The sequence below is a fragment of the Leptosomus discolor genome, chromosome 12 (assembly GCF_034619465.1).
Source record: "Leptosomus discolor isolate bLepDis1 chromosome 12, bLepDis1.hap2, whole genome shotgun sequence".
NCBI classification, from domain to species: domain Eukaryota; kingdom Metazoa; phylum Chordata; class Aves; order Leptosomiformes; family Leptosomidae; genus Leptosomus; species Leptosomus discolor.
The window spans coordinates 3,153,963-3,174,344 of NC_141402.1; the positions used below are offsets into that span (position 1 = coordinate 3,153,963).

The window sequence follows — 20,382 nt, forward strand, 5'->3', positions numbered from 1 at the left end:
TCATTTGGGGTGGGGCTGGAAGAAGTTAATTCCAGATTAAAATGTGCTCGTGGTGGCAGATTTATGAGGATTAGCCTAATTGTCTAAGTGAAAACTCAGATCATTGCATTTCTGTATACTTTTTAACTCTACATTTACATGACATAACTGTAGGCTGAACTTGTTTCTTTCCTCTAAACATGATCGTAAACAGCAAATTTGGATTTAAATCTTAACCTTTAATGTTCTCACTCTGAATGCTTTAGCTAAGGTTAGTCTTTAAATTCTTAGCAGTGTGTTGAAGGCCTAGTTATACTTTACGTACTTTTCGTCTTTGTCAAATTTTTATACATCTATTCCTATTTGAATAGCCAAAAAGAAAGACATTAGTTTTCAGCAGGCGTAGCTAATATAATGGAGATCCATTTTTAACCACCTGCAAAGAGGAGACACCTGGTTTTCCTCAGAGGCACTAGAGATCTATTCATCAGGTACAATTGCTTCTGTGACAAGCAGCGTTATCATATGAACTTCTAGAGTCCGATCAAGCTTTCTTTTGAAATCAGTAGGTTCTCAGCTTTCTGCTACCACCCCTATTGGAAAGCTGTCCTAGAATTTTGTTCGTCTTCTGCTTTGAAAGCGTTGGTTAGGGTCCCACACATACTGTTGGCCCAAATTGTCCTTTGCAGTGTTCCCCCCACCCACAGACATTCACCTGAAATATTTATCCCGTTACTTCCCAGCTACTCTTTTACAAACTAAGCAGGGCAAGATCTCTTGCATATATATGGGAAGTGACAAAAATCTAAAAGGAATACAGCGTAAATAAGTGCACCTACTTGCTTTAGATGCTTGAGTTTTTATAATTATATGCATAATCACTCCTGGTCTTTATGCTAAAAACAAGCTACTTATCGTTAAAAATAAAGAAATTTAGAAAATTAACCCGTAAGATAAAAGCAACACTACGGCCATATTTTTAAGTAGTTTAAACGAATCTCTATGCATTTTTAATATGCACACTGGAAGACTACCCCTTTAGTTTTAGTACTGCTTATGTAACTGATCTTTGCAGATTATTGACAAGGAAACAAATTTTATCGGCTAATGAAATTAAACTAAACTTGCCAACTCGTATTTAGGGAAGGCGGTGGAAAAAATACGTGCATATGCAGTACCTGACATTAAGGCCTATGTACCTAGACCTGTTGACACCAAGGAAGAATGAATGTCCTGTGTTCCCATCACTTTTCAAAAGGAAAAATACATGTGCCAAATATTTGACTGTGGTTGACTGCAGATGCTAGAAAAGGTGGGTGATACTACAGCATATAGGTGCAATTGGCATTGTATGAAGTTTTGCATAACTGATTGCGCCTGGTACAGTTTCTGTCTGTATCTATCTTAGGTATTTACAAGGCATCTATCACCTTGGTACCTAAGCAGTTTGAAAAATGCACCCACCCCAGGAGGCATGATGCAGATACAGGCAGAGGCCCAGGTCCAGAGCAGCAGAGGCAGGTCCCAGGAAGCTCCCCAACTGTGTTACCGCTGTTGTTGAGCTCCTGGCCCACTTGTTGTGGCCAAGGAACATCTCCACCTACCTGTCAGCAGGAAGACGGTACCCCACCCCTCACGTCCAGCTCTACTGGTGGGGAATCTGAAAAGGAAAGATAATGGAAAAGGCAACGATCCAGTAGCAGAGGTGAAACAGAAATGGTGGGATTTCAAAAGGAGGGATTCTTAAAGAGCAGCACATCTCAGGGGAGGGATCAACTGCCAGTCCAAGTGGCAGGTAAGGCACAACACAGGCATAAATCTCAAATGTTCTTCAGTGAACGAAAGTTAAAGAAATACCTCTGATGTCTCTAAAGTTTGTCTATATCCAAAGCCCTGCTCTGTTCTTGGCCTCTGTCTCAGTCCTCTATCCCTACAGCTGAATCGACTGTTCAGTTCTCTGTGTATCTCAACCCAATAATTGCTACAATCCTAAGTATGTGTAATAACAAACTTAAAGGACTTTACTGATAATGAATGTTGTGGTGCAAAGAAACAGCACGGTATAGCAGTGCTTCAAAATGACGGACATATTCATGAACCTAGAGGCTGGAATAGTCTTGGCTTCTAATCAGCATGTTCAGGACAGGATCGGGCAAACCACAGATCACCCCTGCAGGCACAAAAGACGGAGCAGTTCTCCTGTGGTCACCAGGAGCAATTGCTGACCTACCACCACATCAGAGCAAGCTCTGTATCAGCCCAGTGCAAACACCCATACAGGCAGCCAGCTACGGTCTTCGCTGCAGAAACAGAGGACCTGTCTAACAGGAAAGAAAGGAAGATAGCCAGGACTTTGGTGAAGGTTCTCTAGTTACTATTACATGGACCGCTTTAACGACAGATCTCATTTTTTCCTTAAATACAACAGAATCGGCAAAGTAAAACAAAAAATAATCTTCAGAAACCTGTGAGTCCCGTGTGACTTTTGAAAATAGCTGTATAGTACTCACAGTGATCAAACACTAAAATTGAAGTGCACTGGGTCACTGTCTTCCAGGTGTTTTTATTTCCTTTAGCCAGTATGCATGCTCCTTTCTGCTTCCCTTACTTGGTCATTTAAGGATCAAAATGGGAGTCATGCCCTGTCAGAGCAAGGGACGTGAGGTTACAACTTTGGAGACTGCCAGTTTTTTGGCTGCCATCACTAGGTATAAATATAAAGACATCTATAAGATCTAAGTGACCTATTTTGCCTGTAAGTCGTATATATCACTGTGAGCAAAATGCTGCCTGTAGGAGTGGTGCGTGAGGTGGAAACAGCTGGAAAGATCAGAGAACGTGACCTCTTCCCTTTGCTTCACACCTAAGGAAGCTGGCTGTGCTTCTTTGTACCCCCTGTATTTAAAGCTTCGTTTTAAAAGAGAGATTTTTTTAAAGCCAATTAAGAGCCAAGTAGGATCAACCGTGTTGATATAGTTTGGTCCATAGCAACTTCTGACTGAACAGCCTTAGTGCCCCCTCTCCCATTTTTTTTTTTTTCCTTTTTTTTTGGAAGCCACCCAATTTCTGAGGAAAGGAGGTAAAGGCGGTTAGTTGAGATAACTCTTTCAGCCAGCTTTAATCCTACTCTCAGCAGCTCTTCAAAGCAGTCAGCCTCTTCTCTGGCCAATAAGGACAGTTTCTGGCCAAACCAAGTTTTCCAGTGCCCCTGCTGTAACTGCCACACCTTTTCCACAGCACCAGCCTAGCCACTGGTGCAGCCATCTTGCCAAGATCCGGTCTGAATTTAGGGCGACCTTTGGTCATCAAGGAATGGATTTACTGGGCAGAGACTGACACGTTCATCAAGGTGGTGTCAGCCATTGACCTTCAGGCAGTTCTCCCATGATTGCTCTGTAGCGAACAAAAGCTTGTGTAAGGCCGTGCCTGTAACGCACCCTCAGTTTCCCCATGCCCCGCGTCAATGCTTCACAAAGCTTCCAGAAACCGGAGTTACTAGAGTTGTTGAACGCTTTGTTACGATTAATAACAGTTATGAATATTCCTCCTTTTCGTTGCTAGTCAAGTTAGCGAACCTATCCTAAAACCTGTGAATGTATTCATTATTCATAAGTATTCGCCAGTAGTTTCCACAATTAACTTTCTGCCCATGGGCTTTCACAGACTGTTTGCTCGTACTCTTTGTCATTTGTGTTACTGGTCACCTATGCCAGATGCTGTTCCTTCAGCTCTGAAAGGCTGAAAATACTGATGAGGAGGATAGCAAGTGGTAACTTTTCATAGAGAATTAGGAACTTTGCAAAAATTTATTATGCGTTTTCAGAGAAACTTTTCTTCGCAGGCCTCTGGCAAATGTGTAAACATGCACAAATAACAAAAGTGTTATGATCCCCCCGAATCTGAACAAACTAAACTCAGTGATACCATTTACAGAAATATTCATAAATTAATGTGGGGTTTGGAGGCTTTTTTATTTTGTTTTGCTTCAGTTTTTGACTTTTAATTTAGTTTGGTTCTATTACTTACCAGTTGCTAAGTGGGCTCTGTTTAGAACACTTGTCAGGAAAATAGAGTTTTCAAATATGGGGAATTTTCTGATGACATGTCAAAAGAAATACAAAGACATTTTGTATGACCAGTGGCTCTACCAGAATGAATATATATGATCCCTTATCTTTCTCCGATTCCATAGAATTTAACTGAAATGTGTGTTTGCTATGTGTGGTAAAAATAGGTCCCCTGGTTTTTTGTTCTTTTTTTCATGTGTACTCAAATAGGAAAATGCTGAGAAGTAATTTCATGGTCCTACACTATAGCTGTTAATAGAGATTTGTTAATGAAGGATTGCAGCTACAGCTGTATTAGGCAAATGGGGAGAAGAGTTGCAAAGGAAAGGAAGAAGCAGTTATTACAGTTAGGTTGATATACAGTCCCTTTCAAATCTCCATGGAGTGGAAGAGCCAATGATTGCATGACAGTTTGTCCCTAAAATTCATTTTCATAAGGAGCTCATGCCTTTTTACAAATACGATCTCATCCTCACTTTCCATAAAACATGCAACTGGACAGTCCAGCCAGACACAGAGAGAATGTGAATACTTTGAATGTGAATACTCTGAAGTAGTGAATATGCTAAATGCACCCAAAAAATCCATTATTTTAGCATTTAAAAAATCATAATTATTTTAAGCCACACAGAATCCCCTTTAGAGCAGTATAATATTGGAGGCACTTGGGTGTAGAAAAAATTAGTGCCACGTTAGGATAGACAGGGGCTGATATATAGGAGGAGGAGGGATCCTTGGGTCTGTCAGAAGGAGCTTTCATTTCAAACCATATAAAATTAAAAAAAAAAAAAAATCAAACAAAGAAAAACCCTGATTCAGAAACAGAACCAGAAGTATTATTTAGCATGACCTCAGCAACACCTTCAGATGTAAGCTTACAGCTTCAAATTGAGGTCTGAAGGGCAGCATATAAAGTATGGCAAAGAGCAGAAATTAATCCTCAAAGAATAACATGTTTCAGGACTGGGATGCCAGAGAGTAGGTCTGCCACTGATCTGGCATTCAGTCCACTGTAGCGTGAGCAGCACAGCCAGCCCACTGGCAACAGTCAGCCGCTGCTGTTCAGGTCACAGTCTTACTGACAGCAGCGCTTCTCTCGTGGGTCCCTTGCCTGAGTGTGAGGAATGCAGGCTCTTTGGGCTACCATACTGCAACGTTTGAGCCAGACCGCCCCAGATTAATTTCTGATGACCAAATTGTCCCCCCCCAAAAAAACCCAAAGTGGACTCCATTTTTTTTTATCTGAAGCATGGAAAGGGTGAGAGTTACGGCCGCTGACTCCACGTAATCAAGAATGGTGCTGGGCAGATCGTGCTCTACTGTGAGCCAGTGATTGCTGTGGGTGCAAAAAGCTTAGCCGTTTCTAGCCTTTGGGAGTGCATTTCATGTAGGGGAGGATTTAGAGTAAGCACCTGCATAATATCCTCCTCATTAACACCTGTAACGATGCTTCTTTGCACACTAAGCTGCCACAGGGAAGCACTTGCACCCAGATTTCCACCATGTGCCCTCAGGCAAGGGAAGAGGTAGCCAGGGGAGGGCAAAAGTAAGTTTATTCTCAGAAGACGATGAGATCCTGGCGAGCAATGCCCTCAGCTAGCGTTACCTACTGTTTGGAGAAAAGACCAAGAGAAATCCGGCAAATCTTGGGGAGGGCATTGCTCGCGGGATGAGTGCTGTGGACGGCCACCCTCGCGCTGCAGCAGTGATTTGGGAGAGAGCTCACTGGGGGTGGGGGTGACGTGAGACGTCGGACAAAAGCGAAGATAGCCAGCAGTGCTTCAGAACAACAAAGGGCTGCCCTCAGCCAGTGGTGGAGCACATCTGGCACCCCAGGAAGCTCAATTGGACACTTGGCCCTGAGCTCGTCCCAGGGATTTCTGACTGACACCACTGCAGTGCATAGGTGAGCTTTTTGATAGGTTCACTGACATTTCCTGTCACAGTCACGATGAGGTGAATTGGTAGTTCCTGCCTTGGGATGCAGCATGGCTGTGTGTGTTATGGGTACAGGACAGTGTGCATTTGTACCAAAAGCGGTTGATAACTTCAACTGCCACGTGCCCAATGCAGTCACTAAACTTTAGTCCGCCCTTCCGTTTGCCCAAACACATACACTCTGGCTTCCCAACTGGCTTCTTTCTATGTGTTGTCCAATGCATGTAGATACCTCCATCTGCCTGGCCTCAGATACAGTGGTTGTTGCTCCTCTATTTGATTGCCAGATGTCACTGGGGAACAAGATGGGGAGGTTCCTGGATCCTCGGGGCAAGCCGGCCGTCACCGAGGGAGCTCGCCGTCCACGCCGGCCGAAGAACAGGAATCCTCGGTGCCTGCTTCTGACGAAGACTCGCCGGCCAGGACCACAGAGAGCTGGCAGTGGCCGTTGTCCTCGTCTGAAACGCACAGCAACGTTGGGGAGGATTTTGAGGGATTTCAAACGCCAGCGCGGACTCCGGAGTGTACCATGGACATACAGTCTCCTGGGGATCAGTCACTCAGTAGGACTCCTCAGTTTGAAAGTGACTCTCCTGAGGAGGAGGAGGGAAATGATGAAATGAATGAAGAGCGCTGCGGTGTTGAGCCTGTCCCTAGGGATCGGGGTTGGAGAGGGCAGCCCCAGCTAACAGAGGGAGAGAAGCTGTTGATGGAAACCAACAGTAGGATTGTGCAGCTGCTGGAAAATATCAAGAGGGAGCATGCACAGTCCATGGGTCTCATGTCGCAGTCCATGGGCCGTATGGAGCTGCAGCTGGGCATTGTGGCTACCTCCACAAGAGCCATCCATAACTACCTGTCAGAGATTTTAGCTTTCCTCAAGCAGCCGAGGACGCAGGTCCTTGAAACACGCATCTCCCAAAGAGCCACCCCCCATGTTGAGTTAACTTGCGCCTCGACATGGACTGGTGAGGACGCAGTGGCATCCTCCACTGTGTGCTTACCAGGGGCCGAAGGGACGAGCGACTCTCGAGAACCACCGCAGGCCACGCTGCCTTGTCGCAGTGGCCGGCTGCAGAGAGCCATAACCGAGAGGGCCTCGTTGCCCATGCCTACACGCCAGGCAAAAGGGGGAGGGAAGAAAAAATAACCACACCATAGGATTTTTAGGGTTTTTTTTAATGTGCCTGTCCTTTTAATTCTTAGCCATAAGGCCATCAGTGGCAGAATTCAACCATTTCCTACATTGGCTAACATTGTATTCTGGCTGACTAGATTAGTCTAACATTTTGTAGTTTATATTTGCACTGTTAACAATGTGTGCTGCTGGTATTTGAAGAACATTTGCCTCTGTTCTTTCACTTTAACTTCATACGAGCATTTTTTTACTCTGTGCCAGGCATTCATTGCTTTTCTTACAAATACAAGTCATTTCTTGAGGCAGCTGTTTTTTGAGTTTTCTTTCTCCATTGTCCCATCCCCTCTGAGCAAGCATCCTGGACTTGGTGGTAAGTATAGAGGTCTTGGCAATACTCGCCTCCAAAACTGTGTTCGATCAGTCTTTGCCTGGTGTTTCTGGCATGCCAGCCTGAGGTGTTGGGGTTAGCCTGTACCGGATCATGATCATTCTTATCCTCTGTGGGTCTGACAAGCTCACTTTCTAAGACCCTCGGTGGAGCTAATCCACATGTCTTGGCTATGTCGTACAATAAGTAATGTTGCCAGGATCATACCTCATATTTATCTTTTGGGGCCTGTATAGTGATGTGCCACCAGATCTATCTAGGCACCTGACTCTCATTTTCAAAGTTCCTTTTACGATGGATCTGGTGGCTTGATGGGCAGCATTATAATTTTTCCTCTGAGAGAGTCTGGGGATTTGAAACAGGAGTCACTAAGCAACGTGTTCTATGGGGATAAGAGCCATCTCCTGCAACAAATCTATTAGGAGGAGACTGTCCCCTGTAATTATCACAGATATTAATTATTTAAGAAAAAGAAAAAAAGCAACTTGCCTAGCAGCCAGACCTCTTGAGAATGTAAAAGTCATCACATGCTGTTGGGTACTGCGCTATGTCTGTGATTAAGAGCTTTTCATCAGAGACGACCTACACGTTGATAAAATGCAACTACTTTCTGTGCCTTTAGGCCATCTAATTTCCTGAGGGCTGGCACCCTGAGCAGAGCACGGGTGCGATTGGTAACCCGCAGGGCAGATGGAAACGCACTTTGCAATAAATTCTTTTATATCTGTTGGTGCTGCCTCTCTCGGGGGAATTTAATATAGTGGCACTCAAATTGCTATATGCATGCAGAGGCATCAGACTGGCTTATACATGTGGTATCCCTGACAGTTCTCCGAAAGGATGCTGTTACCAGGAGCCCCTTGAGCGGTGGTAACTAATAATCACAGGTGTAGCATGGCTCCTGTGTTTGACTCTCAACATGCCGTTGTAACTTCTCGTAAAGGTTCAGAAGAGTTTATATGGCAAAGCAGTGATGAATTCCTCCTCTGGCAGATACTAGAGAATAAGCGTAGGCCTAAAAATCCTCTTCTGTGATTACAACTGAGCTGCGCTCTCTGTCCAGTGAGCCATAGAGTCTTCTTCCCTGTCTTTCTGCGAGGCTGAAGTTATTCAGAATAAAGCAGATAATATTTTGTTGTTCTACCAGTCAGCCACAAATTGCTCCCTTATAAGTGTGTGTGCGTGCGTGCTTGTGGCTGTACTTTGCTAAACGACCGGTTTGACGACGACATGCAGCTGGCATGGCCAACCTCCAATGTAGGCTTTTTCCACTGCAGAATATTTCTTCCCTTCCACCTACATCCAGCTGCGTTCCTTTTAAGAATACCATTGGAGGCGTGCTTCTTCGGCCACACTGTCGACACACCTCACACCGGGTGCAAATTTTTGCGCCCAGTTCTGTGGCTTTTTAATATCTCTTTTGGTAAAACTGTTTATAAAGGTATCCTCAGAGAGTTTCCAACACGAGCTTGTAAGATTCCCCTCTCATTGGTACGAGAAATGCATGCTGCAGAGTGTTTTAAGATTACAAGGAGGTTGGGAGAGAAGCCGATTAGTAAGCCTCACCAATTATTCCAGTATGTGCGGCCTTTTGAACACGTGTTTCTGGTGCATACGTGGTTTGCACACTGGTACTGTGGATATGAACAGCCTAGTTAAAGGCAAAGGCAAGTGAAAGTTTGTCCCAATATGCTTACGTCTTACTTCTTTGGGATGAGTTTGAATGAAGCGAAATACAATTCAGCCAGTTAATTTTCTTGGCCTAAGTAGAACGTTTGTGAGAATGTTTTTATTTTACATAGTGCTTTCACTTCAAAAGCGTGGTGCAGTTGCGGCCAGATTTTGACGTATTCTGCAGGACCCGCCATGTAGCTGCTGCCATTTAGAATAAATCTCGTTCCACGTGCTGGCTGCTTCTGTAGCTTCAAATTTCTTGTTTTAAAATGACAACCTCCACTCTACCCTTGCTTTCTGATCAAAGGCAGTAGAGCAAAAGAAGAAGCTGCGCAGATGTTGCAGTGCTGCCGTTGGAAATACTACGTGAGGAACCCCTAAACGAGTTCCTTGCAAAGCATCTTAAGCTTTAACCTGCTTTCCTCTCCCGTTTCTAAGTGCTTTAGCTAGACTTGGCGAGGCACAAAGCACCGCTTGAATGGGAGCAGCTATAGGGTGAGAAGGACTGAGAACCTGTCTACAGACAAGAAACCTGCAATAAACTGACACAAAACCGAAGTTTTTTCCAACTGGAAATAGTAGATGGTATTAAGAATTGGTACCAACTGATATTTTGGTCAGATCCAAAATTAGGATCTGACTTCTAGTTTTGTCTAGCCAAATCAGTGCAGTTGGAGGGTATGTATGTTTCATCCCCAAACAAATATTTTCATGCTTTTCAAGTGTCTGTCATAGCCTCATCCCTCTTTCCCTGTAGCTTTTTGTTGTCTGAATGGGTATATGGTTACACGTGTCTGTTGAAAATAAAGGGGATCAGTTCTTACATGGTATATTTATACTTCTTATTTACAGATTTTGAGTACCTAGTGCTTCAGTTTCCAAAACTTCCTTCTTTCTGTATCCCAAAGACCATTTGTTTGGCTTCTGGGATGATTAAAAGGGTGGGAGAGACTTAACAGGAAATCTCTGCCCAGTTGAAGCTCTTGGTGTTAGATCCCCTGAGTACGATTCTACAGTCTAGCCATATTTTTGCTGTATAGGTCAAATGTTCATGGTTACACCATTGCTTTCTGATGCCTTTTGCTGAGCAGAAGAGCAGATATTTTTCTTTCAGAAGTTCTCAATTTGTATTACAAAGTCTTATGAAATGTGACTTGAAGTTTGTTTTATTTTTGAATACATGTGATGATTTTAAGAATTTTTTTCCTTTTCTCCTTCCACTGGATGATTTAAAACCCACAAAAATAAAGCAGACTAATGAAAAGAATTGAATGCTAACTTCAATTGAAAAGCAACAGCAACACTACTCTTGTGAGACAGTTTTCAACAGTGTTCAGCTTACTGGTTCTGCTCAACCTTTCCTTTCCTGCCTGCTCCCTGACCCTCTGTGACACTGAAATATCCACTTCTAGGACAACCTTCTTCCTAACCAGAAGGCTAAAAGTTCTTCCCTCTCTTCTTCTCCCATTTAAAATATCATCCTTGCATCAGCCAGATCTACTGTTTAGAGGGATCAAAAGCTCTTTTCCTCCTGCCTTATTCCCATCCATATCCATATCCAGAGCCCTGAGTGCGCTGCTGTCCAGTGAGAGGTAAAACTTAAATCCCTAAATCTGATACTTGGCATAGCAACACCATCTCTAGGCCACCAAAAACCTGGGAGTTTTTAAGTCTGTAGTATCCTAATGAAGTAGCTATCCTTGTTTCCTGAAGCAAGTAATCATCTGGGAGACGGATCTAATTGCTGAAAAGTAACATTGCTTTGACTCACATTGTGGAAGCCTAGGAGCCAGGCTAAGGTATTTCACTCACATAAATACCTCGGGCTGTATAACTAATCCTTACTTTGGTGAAACTTCAAAGGAAAAGACACTAATTTAATGTGATACAGGAAAGCAGATGCAATGGAAGGAGTAGTAAGGAAACCTGTTGGTATGATTCAAGTTTGGATTCTAGTACAGAATCAAAAATCGAACTATTCTGCTGGCTTAGGCTAGTCATTTAATTTCTCCATGCCTTAGTTTCATACTAGTAGAAGTGGCAATAAAGGAGCTGTCAGGCTATAATTAGTTGATTATATGGTACTTTGAGGTCTTCAGTCTGAGGGAATAACGTTATGTATTAAATGCTGATGAACCTGGTTTGTGACCAAAGTTGGAGACGGGGCTAAAACTAACACTCTAAGCTTTGGAAGATCTTGATTAAATTTTTCCCTATATTTTATCACATCAGATATGCGTGGTAGATCAGAAATCTAAATTCAGATGCTGAAGTTCTCGTTCAGATTTGGACTTTGCCTATTTGGTCTGTTTCTGACCACGACTAAATACATTCCCAGACTGTCCAGTTATTAAAATATAAAATACATATAAAAGTTTCATTTAAACAGATGACGCAGTTATGAATGCTAATCTAGTAGTCCAAGAGTATGACTAAATTAGGATGTGATTACTTAAGGAGAATAGGCATAAAAGAGCACTTCTGGAGTACTTGTTATTGTCCAAAATATCACTGAAATTCTGATGACTAAGTACAGTCTGCTTATCTCTATTTGAAACAGTGCTGTACAGATTCATTATTTCTAAAGGTCTTCTTTCCATTTCTATATAGATATTCTCCCTTCACATTTTGAAGGTTTGAAGAAGAGGATTGTTTTTCGAGTCACACTAAGTAAACATTAAATGCATGCAGGCTTAAAATTAAAGCATGCATGTTATGTAGCAGCAATTAAAAGTGCTCGGCTTGCACGACTTATGATGCTCAAGCGTTGCCTTGTTAAAATGCCAAAAAAACTTTTTCTTTGCATTTTTTTGAAAAGTAAATCTCTTCCTTTGACCTTGCAATACTTAAATTTTCAGTTTTTGGACAAATGATATTTATTTTACTGAATACTTTTATATTACAGATAAGGTGGATGAAATAGTACCAGTTTCCAAGCCATCAAGAATTGCAGACAATGCAACTGTGGACTCAAGAGTGGCAACTATTAAACAGCGGCCTTCTAGTAGATGTTTTCCCTCAGCTACAGATATGAATGTGAGTGGTAGCTCTGAAGTACGGCTTTCACTGCTGACACTGGTTGGAGGGGGTCTTTTGGCAGCGTGCAGGGCGTACAACAGAAAAGAATTTACAAACATTGCTTTATATACTCATTTTGCTTTTATTATCTGGTAACTTTAAGACATGGTCTACTCTGCATTTCTAATAATAGTTTTTTTAACAGAAGAATCTACATACCCCTATAAAACTTTTCCTATTATATCCTTACGTTTATTCTGAGACCCTCCCATCAACAGCATTGCTACCTCAGTGTTACTCAAACTGATGTGAACTTGTTCTGCCTGTAATCTGAGCTGGTGAGATGCCAGTAAGTGCTGAACTTGAAGGTGTCAGTACCACGCTAAACCCAAGCTAGAAAACTTTGCTGAAAGTCAAGGTATGCTGTTTCAGGCTCAGCAGCAGAGTTAGTGCAGCCACGCCATTTCCACTAATGTGAAAGTTTCTCCTACTGTGGGTCTTTATTATTCCTGATAATAGATTATATCTTGTTTAAATAATACATGATGATTTGTAAGGGAAGAATTGACATTAATACTATAGCACATATTAAAAATTAAAACTCCAGAACTCTGAAATTGGATTACTCAGTTGCAGAATTTGCTCGTATAGAACTTTGCATGTGAAAAAATAATTGGTTTTATTGCATTTTAGATGTATTTTTCCATTACCCACCCTTCCGAAAGAGCATCGCTCCTGACACAAGCACTTTGCTGTTCTCAGCAGCTTGGGATGGAAGGAAATACAGGCTATTCTAAGAGGCAGAAAACAAATAGAATACAAGAAGGAGGGACAGTTGAGTGCACTGGGATTCAGATGGCATTCCTCGGTTCCTAGCTGAGATGCTGACTGCCAGTGTAACCTTGCGCAAGACACCTTGAGTCTGTGCAAGACTCCAAGAAAATAGGCCTGTTCTTCAGAAGGAAGAGAGCATACAGCTTGGTGCAGAGTGAACGTTAATACCTCTGCAGCATGTGGCTAGGTTTTTGGAAATGAATGAAACAAAATGCGATTGCTCACGCTTCATTTTCTTACAGCACACAAAATGTGCTGGGAACTCACCGTATTGCCTTGTGAATAATGTCAAGTAACTCCACGTACAGCTGTTGTCGTTTTATGAACGTGTAAATAAAGCCCGGCCTTCCCTTTCTTTTGACCTCCTCCCCAGAATACTACCAAATTTGTTATTCTCCATAAGAATTCTAAGTAAAAGGGATAGTGGATTAACAGATATGACAGAAGAGTTATTTACGTGTGAGAGAAAGACTTGCATGCTTTAATGCTTGTGGGGTTTTTTGTTTGCTTTTTTGTAGTCCATGTATGAGAGACAGGGTATTGCTGTGATGACGCCCACTGTACCAGGGAGTCCTCAAGGTCCTTTTCTGGGTATACCTCGGGGTACAATGAGAAGACAAAAATCTATAGGTAAAATGCTTCTCATGTATAGTTTGCTTGTGCATTAATCACATGCTTTTAGTAACTTTGCTTCTTTCTTAAAGCGTGTTTCTCCAACATCTTTACCTCAGTGAGTGACTGTTGAATTTTTATACAAAGTTCATGAGAAAAGACATTTGTGTGTAAGATGATATAATTTCCACATTCTGCTTTGATGGCAGTAGGCAAGTATTATGGAATTATAACTGAATTCCTTTCTTTAGAATGTTCCTTCGGATGAGGAAAGGCAATGAGAAGGGGAAAAAAAAAAAAAAAAGCTCAGTACAAGCCCTTTGCAATGCATTACGTAGGGCAAAATGTTATTCCCTTTTTTGTTATTGGGGCAAAAGCATTGTAATGCTGTGTAGTTTACAAAAGAATCTCTATTGATAAAATGGAATAAAATTCACCTCTTTTTTGTTCCAAATGATGGCCATAGATGATTTTACAAAAGAGAAAAAAAAAAAAAAAGGCATTACAAATTTGGGCTTGCTTTGTTCTTGGTAGTAATCTTAGTAGCGATATTTATCAATTTAGAAAAGCATTATGCTGATGTAAAATTAGCATCTAAATTATCCCAATATTATCCAGTTTATTTGTGTTAAAAGCTGTATTTGTAATAATATAATGTCATCTTTTGAAATGAAACATTATGATTTTTTTTCCCCAATAGAATCTTCGCAGTCCCTTTGCTAAGTTTCAAGTGCATCTTAAAAATTCATTAGGTTTCTAAGTTGTATTATTATATGCATTTATAGAGTGCTACAGCAAGGCATAAGCTATTCTTCTGCACAGAATGTCTTCCCTGTTCAATAATTTTCAAAGAAAATGTGCTTCTCTACAGCTACCTTGATGATACATAAAACCAAAACATTTGCCTACACGTCAGTGATCAGTTTAATTAAAATTCTGTAGCATCGTTTTTAATTCTGGCCTCTGGGTCTCTGGAAGTTCAACGAGAAAGAATGCTTATGGTAGGAGTCAACCAAACGACCTCTTTCATAAGTTTGCATGTGCCTCACGTCAAGTGAAATGCACCCGGGCTTTTTAGGTTGGATACAGAAATAATACACTGTGAGGGATCCCAGTGGAAGACAGTGTTTTAAATATACTTTCTGATTTTTAGGAATAACAGAGGAAGAACGGCAGTTTTTGGCTCCTCCTATGCTGAAGTTTACCAGAAGTCTTTCAATGCCTGACACCTCTGAAGATATCCCACCGCCACCACAGTCCTTACCTCCTTCACCACCACCACCTTCACCCTCTCTGTACAACTCTCCCAAATCCCCGACATCCAGGAGCTACGGAACTATTAAACCTCCGTTTAATCAGAATTCAGGTTCAAAAATTTCTTTGGTTAGGCCTGAGAATGTGGGAACAATGATAAGGGACAAAGGGATCTACTACAGACGGGAACTGGACAGATACTCTCTGGACTCTGAAGACCTGTACAGTCGGAGTGCCGCGTCTCAGGCAAATTTCAGGAACAAGAGGGGTCAGATGCCAGAAAACCCATATTCCGAGGTGGGGAAGATTGCAAGCAAAGCAGTTTACGTGCCGGCCAAACCAGCGAGGCGGAAGGGGATGCTGGTGAAGCAATCCAATGTTGAAGACAGTCCAGAAAAGACCTGCTCTATTCCAATCCCAACAATTATTGTGAAAGAGCCATCCACCAGCAGCAGTGGGAAAAGTAGCCAAGGGAGCAGCATGGAAATCGATCCTCAGTCTTCGGAGCAACCCGGGCAGCTCCGACCCGATGATAGCTTAGGTGTCAGCAGTCCATTTGCAGCAGCCATCGCTGGAGCGGTGAGGGACAGGGAAAAGAGGCTAGAAGCAAGGCGTAATTCTCCAGCCTTCCTTTCCACAGACCTAGGAGATGAGGATGTTGGACTAACACCACCAACACCGCGTATGAGGCAATCTAAATTTACCGATGAATCAATGTTTAGTAGTGAAGATGGGTTTAGACAGCTTATGTCACCATCTCCGATTCCTGCACCTAGAGAGCCTGAAAATCTTTTTAATAGCAGTGAACCCAGCAATCAAAGTGATCCAAGGACATTAAATGCTTCGTCCAAAACGAAAGGTACTGAAAACAGTACGGTGGCAGCTAAGTCCACGAATGCATCCAGCTCAGATAATTACGTTCACCCAGTCACAGGAAAGCTGTTAGATCCAAACTCGCCACTAGCCCTCGCTCTCTCTGCCAGGGACAGAGCCATGAAAGAACAAACACAGCAGATTCCAGGCAAAGGAGACACTGTTAAAGCTGACCTTAATAAACCACTTTACATCGATACAAAGCTGAGATCCAATATTGAAACGACTTTTCCTGTTACTGCTACTGTCACTAGGCAAAATACTCGTGGCCCACTGAGACGGCAGGAGACCGAGAACAAGTATGAAACAGATGCAGGGAAAGAAAAGAAAGCTGAGGAGAAGAAAAACATGTTGATAAACATTGTGGATACTTCGCAGCAAAAGTCAGCTGGCTTGTTGATGGTTCATACGGTGGACACAGCAAAATCAGATGATACACCCGAAGATGAAGAGGAAAAGGGAGCTGAAATGGAACCAAACCCTGAAAACTCCCCGCCAGAGAGGCCGGAGGGGAGCGAGGAAGCAGAAAGTGAGCTGACTGTGCCTGCTGAGCCCGAGCCACCGGCATCTCCCTGCAAAACCATCGTAGCAGCGAGCTCTGTCGACGACCCTGTCATCTTGCCGTTCCGCATCCCTCCGCCACCCTTAGCATCAGTTGATATCGATGAAGAGTTTATTTTTACTGAGCCACTACCACCCCCCTTAGAGTTCGCCAACAGCTTTGACATCCCTGACGACCGCGCAGCTCCCGGTTCGGCTCTAACGGACTTGATTAAGCAAAGAAAAAACGGCACGCCTTCGCCTGCGCCATTTGCCCCCAGCCAGTCAACAAATTCCTTAGACAGTAAAAAGCAAGTGGGTCTTTCAAACTGTTTGCCTGCCTCCTTTCTGCCACCTCCTGACAGCTTTGATAACGTCACTGACTCTGGGATTGAGGAGGTAGACAGTCGAAGTAGTAGTGACCATCACTTAGAGACAACCAGCACTATCTCAACGGTGTCCAGTATCTCTACCTTGTCCTCGGAAGGGGGTGAGAACGTGGATACTTGTACAGTCTATGCAGATGGGCAAACATTTCTGGTGGACAAACCCCCAGTACCTCCTAAGCCAAAAATGAAGCCCATAATCAACAAAAGCAATGCACTTTACAAGGATGCGCTAATTGAGGAAACTGTAGACAGCTTTGTTATTCCTCCTCCCGCTCCGCCCCCGCCTCCGATCAGTGCACAGCCCAATATGGCTAAAGTTGTTCCCCAAAGGACATCTAAGCTATGGGGTGACGTGACGGAGGTGAAAAGCCCAATTCTCTCAGGCCCAAAGGCTAATGTTATTAGTGAATTGAACTCAATACTCCAGCAAATGAACAGAGAGAAATCCTCAAAGCCAGGGGAAGGATTGGAGTCACCTACCGGAACAAAAACTGCAAGTCTCAGTACAAGGTAAATGTAATTAACCAAATAATTTTCTAATAAAGGCTTGATTTTTTTCCCATCCCTTCACTAACTTCCCCTGTAAATCACATAGATTAAAGAAGAATGTAGCCTCTATTGTACATGTTTGCTTAATGAATAGTCTATGACAAACAATTTTACAGAGGGGAAGAATTTTCTACATTGTCAACGTTTGTGTAGTCTACACCATAGGACAGGAGCTTTCTCAGTTTTCTCCAACTTCAAAGACCGTTTCCACAAACCTTTCAGTTGTTTTGATGTGAGTTACTTAGATTTATTGTTAAGTAGTATTTTTCTCTTTAATTTTTTTTTTTCTTATAAAATGTGGTGCTAATGTAATTTTTCTTCAGTCCCATAACTTGTTTTGGCTTCAAACAGGTAAAAAAAAAAAGTCTTTGCCTAGGCTTACTTCACGTTCACTGTATGATGTCGTTTGATTCATGCTGATACCTCTCGTAATCCACTTTACCAAGTAGTATAAAGTTATCTTAGAAAATCAGTCACTGAAATCACTTTGCACTATTCGTGTTAGTACTATAAAGGTAATTTAGCATCTCTACCGCTTAATATTATGGGGCTTAAGGTCTTGCTTTCTGTTGCACACGCTTGTTCATGAATAGGCTCTGATGTTTACAGGTTCAAGGAGTTCTCCCAACAGCAGCATCCCTGGTAGTGCAGTGCAATCCACTTGCATAGAAGTGGTTTCTGAAAGGTACTTGAGTGATCAGGAACGCACGGTAGTCCGACTCCACTGGGTAAACGTACAAGCAATTGCGTAGTCACATTTGTGCGGAATATGGATATAATATAATGAAATCCAAGTTATGGGGAAAAAAAAGGTAACTTTGATAGTTTTATTGAGAGCCAGAGGTTTGGGGGTTTTTTTTGTGATGTGGAATGGTTTGGCCTTACATACAGCAGTTAAATGTACCTTTTACTGGAGTGTTGCATATGGTTTGGCCCAGGCTGCTCCATAGAAATGTATTTTTTGCAGAAATGCAGTGCTGACTTTTTTAAAAAAAAGAAGATACTATCTAAGTATATTTCATTGGAATTATTCTGCTGGGTAATAAGTAACTCAGCCTTTGAAAAGCTGCTGTCCTTTGCACGCATCAAGATAATCTGGTTTTAGGGGAAGGGTGGCTCTGTTAATTGCAAATGATTGCTCATTCAGAAAACAGAGTGATCAAAAGCCTCAGCGTCAGGTAGTTATATTATTTCCTGCAAGATGGTAGTCACCAAACTGGTGACAGGGGGACACGGTGGTTATACAGCTTTTAGGATGAAGAGATGGAAGAAAAAACCTGAAATTCTGGAACTCCTGTCAGTGGCATTTGACTAAACCGAGTAGAAATTAATTGAGTTGTCTGTACAGGAGAAGCCTTAATACATGAAAAAATAATACAATGAAAACTGTACAAGAAAAACAGTATATACTGGCTGCCTGATGAAGACAGTCATTAAACAAAGTTAGCACAGCAACTGAACACTGTACATTTGAGAATACCTCAGGCAAGCGTAAAATCAATACTTGTGCACCAAGCTTGAATTTACATGTCTTGGCTTGCAGATTACTCTGACAGTTCCGTTTCATGTTATTTTTCTTATGTGTTCAAGAGTACTAGTTTTGCTAGACCTTGATCGGCTTTCTTATTAAGCCATATGAAGATGTTGCCTCTGGCTTAATATGTGTAATGTTATTTATCATCTTTTATATTTAAACTGATAGTTATTTCCTGGTTACAGTAGAGATCTTTAACATCCCTATTTTATTAGAAAATAACTGAGACTAGCAACTTCAATGTACTGTAAATATGTCAAGTATTATCACTACTGAGGAAAATGAAAAGTAGAAGCAAATAGAGATGCACATTTTTTGTGAAAAGACATTTAACAGGTATAAAGGTTGGAAAAAAAATTTAAAAACTACTCTGTCACTTCATTGGAGAAAAACAAACTATCAGGTAAGCAAGATTAGTCCCGTATATTTTAGAGGAAGATCTAACTTGGACAGTGTTAGAAAGTTATGTTGCTTTTGTGGTCTTTAGACTTTTTAATTCTTAGAGCTCAGCTTTAGCAAATTACATAGTGTTCATTATGGAATACAGAGACTAAATTTGGAAACAAAACCACACAAAGCGTTCGTTCAACGTGGCTGAAATCCAGCTGAAATCCTTCCTGAAAAGTACACCCAAGCAGGCATCTTTGCAAACTAGAGAGAGGATCTTGGGATATAACAATACCGAAAGACCTTTGAGGTAATAAATAAGAAAAGCGGACAGTGGCATAGAGCAGCCAAACTCTTGGCTGCCATTTGACTGTGGAACAAAATGACACCTTCCCAGAATTCCCAGTGGGAACGGAAGGTAAGAGGGGGCTGCATTTTGTTTTGTTCTGTTTTCAAAACGGATGTGATTACATTTTTTTTTTAATTGAGGTGAATTGAAGATACTAAAATGATCGGAAAAGGTTACTCGGGATTTCTTTTTTAAGCTAAGTAATAAATCAGGGACAGCAGAAGCGAGACAACTCTCTACAGATGTTGAAAGCATGTTTTAAAAGATGCTGCAGGGAATCCCTTTTCATCTTAACCAGACTGAGGTAGAGGGATGTAAATGGAGAAGCTAACGTGTAGATCCAGAAGTCCTACTTGTAAACCAGTGTGTTTGTGAGGTGGGGTCTGCCCCTGGAGCAAGGCTGGCACCTTCCCCCCTCTCTGAGCCTCACCAGCCCCACGTTCTGGGGGCAGATGAGAGAGGATTGGTGTCTGAGTCTTGATAAAGATGTGTGAAAGAGGGAGCAAAAGGCTAATAGAAAAATTTATCACAGTGGAGAAAATGCTCCAATTTCTTTTCATTGTGCTTTGTATGTTTACGCCCTGAACTGTCTGCATTAAATTTTAGACGTCTAAAAACATTAAATGTTGAGTTCTCAAAGGTGCCTGCGTAAAGCAATAGATGCGTGGTGAATGCTTCCCAGACAAAGGCATTTTTTTTTTACTGCCTTTATTCTTGCATTATCTTTTAAAAAGTTAAATAAATTACAGCCTTTCTAGCCCAATTGCAGGACTGACACAATTTTTTACAAAGCTGTCAAACATTGTGACCAAGGAATACCATCTTGCCAAGATTCCAAGTATTAAAGCTAATACTTAAA

At 42.0% G+C, this 20,382-nt stretch overlaps 2 protein-coding genes across 13 annotated transcripts in view; both read left to right on the forward strand.

Moving 5' to 3' along the window:
• Window positions 1-20,382, forward strand: part of SHANK2 (SH3 and multiple ankyrin repeat domains 2) — a 310,473-nt gene that overhangs the window by 281,781 nt on the left and 8,310 nt on the right. For 5 of the 12 annotated variants that reach the window (XM_086472430.1, XM_086472432.1, XM_086472434.1 and 2 more), the window contains 3 exons: window positions 12,090-12,220; window positions 13,555-13,666; window positions 14,802-17,214. In XM_086472430.1, coding sequence (XP_086328556.1) covers window positions 12,090-12,220; window positions 13,555-13,666; window positions 14,802-17,214 — 2,656 coding nt within the window. Of the gene's footprint in view, window positions 1-11,794; window positions 11,855-12,089; window positions 12,221-13,554; window positions 13,688-14,801; window positions 17,215-20,382 lie in introns of all 12 variants that reach the window. The other 7 variants (XM_086472431.1, XM_086472435.1, XM_086472436.1 and 4 more) reach the window with 3 other exon arrangements.
• On the forward strand, window positions 1,696-7,134 carry LOC147414600 (uncharacterized). Its single transcript, XM_086472442.1, has 2 exons — window positions 1,696-1,774; window positions 6,272-7,134. The coding sequence occupies exons 1-2, from the start codon at window positions 1,696-1,698 to the stop codon at window positions 7,132-7,134; spliced, it is 942 nt and encodes a 313-aa protein (XP_086328568.1).

What these genes read in the sequence shown, in the direction of transcription:
- LOC147414600 (XM_086472442.1), top strand. Translation starts at nt 1,696, where the DNA reads ATGGTGGGATTTCAAAAGGAGGGATTCTTAAAGAGCAGCACATCTCAG. An exon ending in ACTGCCAGTCCAAGTGGCAG is followed by an intron (nt 1,775 to 6,271) that starts GTAAGGCACAAC and finishes TTTGATTGCCAG; the next exon opens with ATGTCACTGGGGAACAAGAT.